The 9837-nt window shown below is 36.6% G+C and overlaps 1 protein-coding gene across 1 annotated transcript; it reads right to left on the bottom strand.

The window, feature by feature from the left end:
* Positions 1–768: 768 nt before the first annotated feature.
* On the bottom strand, positions 769–9587 carry LOC120302056 (vomeronasal type-2 receptor 116-like). The gene is made up of 5 exons (XM_039329975.1): positions 9377–9587; positions 7358–7458; positions 2890–3117; positions 1861–1987; positions 769–1769 (listed from the first exon to the last, which is right to left on the bottom strand). Exons 1-5 carry the CDS (start codon positions 9387–9389, stop codon positions 871–873), a joined length of 1368 nt encoding a protein of 455 aa, XP_039185909.1. The 5' UTR covers positions 9390–9587; the 3' UTR covers positions 769–870.
* Between the last annotated feature and the right edge of the window lie 250 nt (positions 9588–9837).

Genomic DNA, 9837 nt, shown 5'->3' on the forward strand with positions numbered 1-9837 from the left:
GGGCAGTGCAGCAACCCTATAGTGGGTTGCAAGGACAAACTGTTGTGTAGTGGGAATGGAGAGGCATTGAAGACATTGAAAGTAGCAGCTAGTTTATTCAATCCACACAGAAGCGGCTCTAGCAGCCGCTTGACTTATATTTATATGGACTGCCACTAGGTGGCAGCCAATTATTTTAAAGTATACATTCCTGCCTAAAACATAGGTTAACAGTATACAAAGACAGACAATCGAGGATTCAAATTGAACAATTAGTTAACCATTTTTATAACAGACATTATGCAATTGAGTTAATACATAACACAAATAATGACTGGCACTCTGCAGTCATTGTAATTTTGAAAAGGAGCTATATGTAGCTTTTTTGGTGGGTTTGTTGTAATTTCAAATGTTCATTAAATGGCCTTTGATATGTCGAGGATTGCTTATATTTTTATGTATTCTTCCATTGGCATATAGCCATGCTGGTCACATGACCACAGAAAATGTCTTTGGACAATGCTGAGTCCTTCGGCTAAGAAACAAAGATAAGATACGCTAGATTCAGGCACAACTGGATAGGGAAACCTTTGCTTTTAGTGTGCATGTGAACTACGATGACCAGTAAAAATAATTTCGTACTTCACATAATTCTATATATTGAGTCAGAGATGTCTATCACATACTAAAATATCTCAACACAAACATATTTATATGTTTTATGGTACACATTTTAAATTCCCTTCTAGAAGGAAAAAACATATGACCTACCCAAATCTTGGGGGAAGGGTAGAAATTGCAACATAGAAGGCTGATCTAATTGCAGATTGCTCTCTGGCTTAAATATGTAAGGGGGGGAGATCTGAACATGGACAAATAAAGGAATTTTTCTTAAAGCTTCCTCTTCATGAGATGATGTTTATTGTTAAGTTCAGGTCTCATCACAATGATAAAAGACTTGGGAAGAAAGATACACACCAATAAGCCAGCAATAGAGGAGATCATGGAGAAGATCTCCACAGCCAACATATATTTTCCCCTTGTGCTTAGATAGGTTGGAATAAAGCACAGCCAAACACTGCAGAACACCAACATGCTGAAGGTGATGAGTTTGGCTTCGTTGAAACTGTCAGGCAACTTCCTAGCTAGAAAAGCAGCAGAGAAGCTAACCAGAGCAAGAAAACCCATAAAGCCCAAAACACAGTAGAACATAACCGATTCCTCATTGCACTCCATGATGATTTCTTCAGACATTGAGTGCATATCAAAATCTGGGTATGGTGGGGATGTTATCAACCATGTAGCACAAAAACATATTTGAAGAAGAATGCAAGATAAAATAATGGAACTGACCATTCTTCCACCCACCCATTTCCTTAATTTGGAACCAGGTTTGGTGGCCATGAATGCTAGAACCACAACAAAGGTTTTGGCCAATACACAAGAAACTGCCACAGAAAAGATGAGGCCAAAAGCTGGTTGTCGAAGGATACACACAATCGTGTTGGGTCTCCCAATAAATAGAAAGACGCAAAGGAAAGAGAGGAGGAGGGAAACTAAGAGAATGTAAGTGAGATTCCTATTGTTGGCTTTGACGATAGGAGTGTCTTTGTGTTTCATGAAAATTTTTATTACCAAAATTGTCATTAAAGCAAAGCAAAGAGAAAGAGCAGTCAGACTGATCCCCAAGGGTTCTTCATAGGACAAAAAGGTGATCCGCTTTGGAAGGCACATATTTTTGTCAGGATTTGGATAGTGATCTTCTGCACATGGAGAGCAGTCATCCATGTCTAAAAAAGAACACAGTGGAATTGGTATAGCTGATTACAGATAGTGTTATATTCTAATGGTTTAGTCCCATTATATTTGGAAATTTCCTACCCTTCTCCTTTGAAATTTTCCCTTCTGGACACAGATGGCAAGCATAGCAGCAAAATGACTCTCCTTCTTTCTTTGTCTTGCTGTATCCTCTCTCACAAGGATCATTACAGAGAGATAAAGGTAATGCCTATTAATTAATGAAAAAAATATTTTAGTATACAGAGGAAAAAGGAAGTGCTTAGAGCGATATTGTTACTGTGGAACAAACAGCATGAATTTTGATTAATAAGCGGAAATAGTGTGATGGTATCTTTTTCAGAATTATTATTCTGAAATAATAATTCATTAATTATCTATCTTTAGAGAGATAATTTCATAAACATAATCCCCACTCTCCAAAGACAATTTCTATGCTGGTTAGTTAAAGATGGTTTTCTTAGCTTATGAATTTAAATGAATTTAAATATGAATCCCCAGGCCATGAGAACCATTGCCCATAATTAATACAGGGTCAAAATGAAGGATACAATATTCTATACCAATTATTAGTATAGAATATACTGTCCTACAAGGATCATTACACAAAGATAGAGGTAATGCCTATCAACGAATGAAGAAGAATATTTTAAGATTCAGAGAGGAAAGGAAGTGCTTGGAGTGATACTGTTAGTGGGCAATCAATAGATTAAAAATAAAGTAGTGTGATAACATAATTTTTATTGTAACTGGTCTGAAATAATAATGAATTAAATATCTACAATATTGGTATTTATGGCCTTCTATCCCCACTGTCCAAAGACAAGTTCTGTGCTGAGTAGTTAAAGTTGGTTTTCTCAACTTCTGAATTTTGAAGCCAGTTTTTATGTCAAAACCATGAAAACCATTGTCCATCATTAACAGAGAGCCAGAATAAAGGGTACAATGTTCAATAGCAATTCTTAGAAAAGTAAAAAAAAAAAATCTGACTGATATTTTTCCTTTCCCATGACATTTTTACCCCCTGTAGATTAGCCAGAAATGATGCTTTGAGACTTTAATCAATACGGATATTTAAATGAAGGCAGACCAATCTAGATTCAAAAAGCTAACCTGATTAAAGCCTACTGGCCACGTGGTAGAATCCACAGAAATATTGAAGAACTTGTCTGCTGGAGCTGTGGGATCTATTATTCCAACTTTGACCCTCACAAAGGATTGGTTTGGGAATGTGATCCAGTTGATAATATCAAATCCACCAATGAATTCTCCATTTTTGTCAAAGGAGATCTTTTCACCAACACTGTTGTTGAATCTGACATTTCTCAGAAAAGAATGAACCTGAAATATATTGATACTCAGAAAGGAAAAAATAGAGAACAGGACTGAAAGAGGGAGACATAATTCATATATTCAAAACATTCATATGAATATTTCTTTAAACAAAGAAAATATAAACATTTTTTTATTTAGTTTTAGGCCAGTATAAAACCAATGGCATAACAATCATTCTAACACAAAGGAAGAGATAACATATCAGCTTACTGAAATAAAATTAACATAGAATTGCAAAACAAAAACTTTGTAGTTTAATAGTAAAAACTATTTAAGCCAGAGGACTTGTAATGAATATATAATAAATACTAAGAAGCTTAAAACTACCATATAATTGTGCTCATGTCACACAATAGCAAGGTTATACTCAAAATCCTACAAGCTAGTCTTCAGCGGTATGTGAATCAAGAACCACAAGAAGTACAAATTATTTTTTTGAAAAGGCAGAAGAAATAGTGAACAAATTGCCAACATTTGATGGATTATGAGAAAGCAAGTTAGTTCCAGAAAAATATTTACTTCTTTTTCATTGACTATGCTAAAGCCTTTGATTGTGTGGATCACAACAAAGTGTGACAAGTTCTTGAAAGAGCTGGGAGCATCAGACCAACTGAGAAACCTCTATGCAGGTTCAATAAGCAACAGTTATAACTGGACACGGAACAAATGATTGGTTCAAAATAGGGAAAGGAGTACCACAAGGCTGTATATTTTACCCTGCTCATTTAAATTATATGCAGAGTAAATCACGGAAAACCTCAGGCTGGATAAATCACAAGCTGGAATTAAGATATCCAGGAAAAATATTAACAACCTCAGATAAGCAGACAATATTACTTTAATGGCAGAAAGTGAAGAGGAAATAAAGAACCTCTTGAAGAAGATAAAACGGGAGAGTGCAAAAGTTAGCTTGAAACTCAACATGAAAAAACTAAGATCATGGCATCTGGTCCCATCACTCCTGGAAAACAGAAGCAGAAGAAATGGAAGCAGTGGCAGATTTATTTTCTTGGTCTACAAAATCATTGCAGATAGTGGCTTCAGCCATGAAATTAAGAGAAGCTTACTCCTTGGGAGGAAAGCTATGGCAAACCTACATAGCATACTAAAAAGCAGACACATCACCTTGCTGTCAAAAGTCTGTATAGTCAAAGCTATGGTTTTCCCAGTAGTAATGTACAACTGTGAGAGTTGGACCATAAGGAAGGCTGAGCACCAAAGAATTGATGCTTTTGATTTGTGATGCTGGAGAAGACTCTTGAGAGCCCCTTGGAGTACAAGGAGAGTAAATCAGTCAATCCTTAAGGAAATGAACTCTGACTGCTTTGGAGGACAGATATTGAAGCTGAAGCTCAAATACTTTGGCCACCTAATGAGAAGAGAAGACTCGTTGGAAAAGATCCTGATGTTGGGAAAGAAGGAATGCAAAAGGAGAAGTCAAAAGGACAGCAGAGGATGAGATGGTTAGATAGTGTCTTCAGCACAATGAACATTAATTTGGGTAAATTCTATGAGACAGTGGAGGATAGGGGGGACTTGGGTGTTGTGGTCCATGAGGTTGCAAAGACTCAGACATGACTTAATGATTAAACAATATATAGGGCTATAACAGTTGAATACTCTTCTTACTTATAAAGAGCCTTATACTTGTAGCTGTGCTAAAATTTGATTTCAATTACAGTATAGTTAAAATCAAACAGATGAGAGGCAAGGAACTAACAAGTTAAAACAAAATCTCACCGAAAAGGTCTATATGCATGTATGTATATACAGATAGACACAAAACCCTTTCCAGTTACAGTATGTTTTATCTAGATATTGTGTTGTGTATTTGGCTATATTATCTTATGTTCAAAACAGAGAGAAAAATGGCCATAAGGCATACTAAGTTATGGTAACCTAGATGGGATTCAGGATTGCTTCCCTTGGAGGAGTGATATAATTCAATCTTAGTTCACATACAGAACTAGGCTACAGTGTCTGATATCCCCATTCCTGGACAGCTAGCAAGTGACAGAGGTAGTCAGTGTTCTTCTCCCACAACTAATGTGTTTTGAATGGGAAAATATCTACATTTCTAATGATCATATGAATGGTCTTGAAGGACAGAAAGGAGAGCAACTATCAAGTTAACATTCAAATAAGAAGTACTTGAACCTTGACTAAGAAATATGAGTTGAGAAAACATTTCAAAGAAAGCTTAAAAAGCAAACAAAGAGAATATGGTAGAGAATTAAGCACATTCAGACTTGCAAGATTCAGTTACTACAGCTCTTGCAATAAAATAAGTCCTGACCTACATGGTGATGATTTTTCAGTCTGATCTACCTTTTAGGGCTGAAAATGTTTTGGAGGTCTCTATATATGAGACAACAAGAAATACTTAAGTACAGGTGGTCCTCATTCAATGGGTGCTTGTTCAGCAATCATTTGAAATTGGTTGGTGCAAAATATATGGTACTGACGACTTCCTTGAAATTCCAGCTGTCACAACACCCCTGTGGTCATGTGATCACAATATTGGAACTTGGTAACTGGATTTCTGACTGTTGCAGCATCCCAAAATTACAGGATTGGGATTTGTAACCTTCCTTGCAGGCTTTCCACAAGCAAAGTCAATGGGGAAGCTGGAAGGTAGTTGGAAGTTGTAATCACATCAACTGCTTCAAAACCTGTGCAGTCCTCACTTAACAATGATAATTGGGAACTGTCACAATTGCTTTTGTAAGCTGCATGGTCAAATGACAGCATACTTTATAACTGTACAACTTAGCAATGGAAATTCTGGCTCTGATTACCATAGTTCAGTAAGGATGATCTGTAAAATGTTCAGCATAATGGAAGACAGACTTACTTTTAATTAAAAAAATATTTTTGTAAACTATATTTTACCTATGAAACAAAGTTTCAGTAGAAGAGGTTAAGCCAGGGGTGTCAAACTGCTGGCCTGCGGGCTGGTTGCATCATATGGAGGCCAGTCCCACCCCAGTTCTGGCAATGCAAAAAAAGTAATGATACATCACGACACATCACGTGACGTGGCAGGTTTGACCCCTTGTGTTAGGCAATGAGAAATAATGACCAAAGGGCAATGCCCTTTGTTTTACTGGATGTGTTCAAAGAGAGGCACAATCAACATCTGCTAAGATGCTAGAATTTGAAATTCTGCACTAAGCAAGGGTTTAAATATCCATTTTTAAACCTAGGATTCTTTTATCACTTGGGAGTCTATATGTCTCACAAAAAGTAGGCTCAAAATTAAATCCTACCTTTGTCCTCTTTTATTAACACCTGAGATGTTAAAAACACCTTCACTCCCTTCACTGCTATTCCTAGAACTCTATTCCTGGAAGCATATAATTTGCTCTCAAACTAAGCATGTTTTGCTATTAATTTCTGTGTGTAGAAATACAGATGAGTTTCTAATGGTCTGTGAAGTCTGGGAAACCATTGCCTGATGGAAAGGGAACATCTGAATCCTGTTTTGAGTAATCATGTCACAATATAATCATCCGTCCTTCCACTTCCATGCATGGATGATTAATAAAGGCATGAGGGTACTTTCAACAATCACAGAATTGTGAGTGATTAAAAACAACTATTCCAAAGAAAGCATCAAGAAAAGGAGTGTAAAACTGCCAGAGTGCGGGCTGGTTGTGTCACGCAGAAGCCACGCCCACCCCAGCTCCAACAATGGGGAAAAAGTTGCGATACATCATGACACATCACGTGATATGGTGAGTTGGACACAACCGATCTAGAAGAAAAAGCAACTACTGCACATAATGTGAATGGAATAGATCACCTCATTCTATGTATTAATAGACTGAATTTATGGCAGAGAGATGGAATGTAGTAAGTAATGTAGTTAATCCATTACTGTATCTCATATTTAAACCTAATGTCAATCCCTCAAGAAATTATTGTTCACTGGAGTCTATGGACAGATCTTGCAATTGCAGATATGGTGGTTTCTGTACTACTCTGCTTACAGACTTACCTGCCACCACGCTTGATTATGAAACTGTTTCCTCCCTTCTTTAACAAATCTTTTTTCCCTGGATTTGGATAAATACAGAGATTGCAAAGCATGTGCCACAGCGTAGACTGCATTGTAAATACTGTAACTCTGGCCACTCATTAGTGTTTCAAACACAGATGTGGGAACGCTCTCAAGCCTTTCCTGTCCCGTACATTTCTTCTCAGAGATCTCAGTTTTTGAGTTTGCAAAGAAACAATCAAATACCTGTTCCCAAAAATCTTTCCGAAAAAGATCGTGCTGGTTGTGGTTGTTTGGATTCAGGTTCTGAAGAAATTCCTGGAAGTCTTGGATCTCCTTTGTATGAACTGCAAAGAATAAAGCACCATGTAGGAAATGGATATCCCAAAATTTATGAACGGCAACTGAGGTGTAATCTGTCTGAGCAGTTATAAGCCAAATCTTATTCTTCTTTGGTATATCCTCCACTTCTGAAAACTGGAGGAAAGTTCTCAGAGCTGCTAAGGACTGAATTTCACCATATAAAATTACCACATTAGCAGTGCTGTTCATGAGGACATGGTAGATATGTAGCCCTTCATCTATGGTATCAGTTAAATCACTGTGAAAAGCTACATTTCGGAATTCTGCTATGAACTCAGTGCAGATGCCATGCTCAGAAAATGTGGGGAGAACCTCCTGGACAAATTTCTCTCCTTTTTCAATCTTTACTACAAGAATTCCAATCCAGATCCATCTAAAATACAGCAATAACTGCAGGAGGCCCTTATATTGGTGGGATTCATTTGGAAACATTTGTTGGAAGAAAACTGCTTGCGTCTCTTTATCCATGACTGGAGCAGAGCCATATATCAACTACAGAAAGATAAACATATGCAGTTGCAAAGGTCTATGAGAGCCTAAAAATTCATTTGCATTTTTGGGTATCTTTGATGTTATATTGTGAAACATTATGCAACTGGTTGTGTTTATTAGGAAATATCAACCAAGATGTCACTCTTGAGGTATCAGTAAATACATTTTTGTCGAAGTAGTCTCATTTTGAATATTTGAATCTTAGTTCACTTTCTGGCATTTGGATATACTTTGCTGTATCCAATAGCCCCACCATCTGTTCAGAGTTATGATTACTCATGCTATTATACTAATCTTATCAAGCAAAAATAATATCTAGGGATCTGAAAGGATTCTTAGGAATACCACCAAGATGTCATTCTTTAGATATCAGTACGTACCTTTTCCTAGAAATATTGTGGATATATCAGCTTTGAACCTTGGATAAATTTCTAGAATTGAGAAATGTTTTGCTATGTCATATATCCCTGTCTATTAAACTTACTCACTACTCTCTACTGATCCTATCAAACAAAAAATAATATGTAGTAATCAGAAAAGTTTCTCCTTTTCACAGAGAGAAGAATATAGATACCTGTGGGGGTATGGCAGAATGATAGTGTATGATACCTGTGGAATTTTGTAGATGCAGAGCACAGTTGCCATGTGAAGAGAGATGTCAGGTGACCCAATGACTGCAGCCAAGGTATTTGGGACCCCACATTTGTAGTTAGGGATGAATTTTCCCTGAGTGAAAGGCAGAACCATTGAAGTGAAGTAAGTCCAGCTTGGACTAAAATTGCTGTTAAAAATGTGGAAGCCCAACGTGATGTTGGGTAGGATCTGAGGATTTTCATTAATCTGTTTTATAGTAAATGCTAATGCCAGAACATGCTGGTAATTCTGAAAAAATATTCTGTAAAACATTTAAAAAAAATACATTTAGAAAAGTCTGCTTCACATTATGGCACTTGCAATCCTTCAGTACAAAACATTTTGTGAAATGTGTGAAATAATTCCTATTTCTGTGTTTTAATATGTGAGAATAGCCCACTATCAAACAACAGATTTTAAGAATGACTTATATGCAGAAGGAAATTGCTACATTTTGGCACAGAAATATCAAATGAGAAAACTGATCATGGAAGTATGTGCTTCCCCTTTCTTAATGATAATAACAGCTTCATAAATTAAGCCACATTCCTGTATATTAATAGATATTTAAATGTGATGTGTTACAAATGGAGATTTGGTCTCCATTTCAACATTACTGGAAGACTAAAGTAAAATATAACTTCACATAAAATAAACCTAGGCATCCTATTTTAGATGTTTCTTTCTGGATTTTTTGCCATTAGAGGAAACATTTCAAGCATCAGGTAATATAACAGCAAGACTCAGAGCTTGACAATAAATTAATGATGTACTTACATAAGTCCATCATGAAATCTCTGAGAAGGATCCTGAATAAATTTAATGGGATTAGAAGATGAAAAGAAGACAGAAATAATGCCAGCAATATTAATGTCTCCAAACTGATGATAGGTATGCCGAATAGGAAGAGGCTGATGAAAGTCACATTGAAGGCCAGGATTCTTGCACACCACTTCAGGCAATACTATCAACAGTAACTCCATGAATACTAACATCTTCCATGAGTGTCTTCTTTCTGGATGCAAATGCCTCTGTCTTCCATAAGTTATTTGAAGTGGATCAGACTGACCTACCTTCTTGAGATTTTCTGCAGAGACAAATATCGAGTGCAACATACTATAAAATCAACTCACAGAGCCTTGAGGCTCCAAGCCATGGGTTGGAATATCATTGGGACAATAAATACCATCTTTCAGTGTCAGTTCCTCCTATTTTCAGTTCCTCCTATTCCAAGTCCC

The sequence above is a fragment of the Crotalus tigris genome, unplaced genomic scaffold (assembly GCF_016545835.1).
Source record: "Crotalus tigris isolate CLP2741 ecotype Arizona unplaced genomic scaffold, ASM1654583v1 scf7180000024422.1470167, whole genome shotgun sequence".
Taxonomy (NCBI): Eukaryota; Metazoa; Chordata; class Lepidosauria; order Squamata; family Viperidae; genus Crotalus; species Crotalus tigris.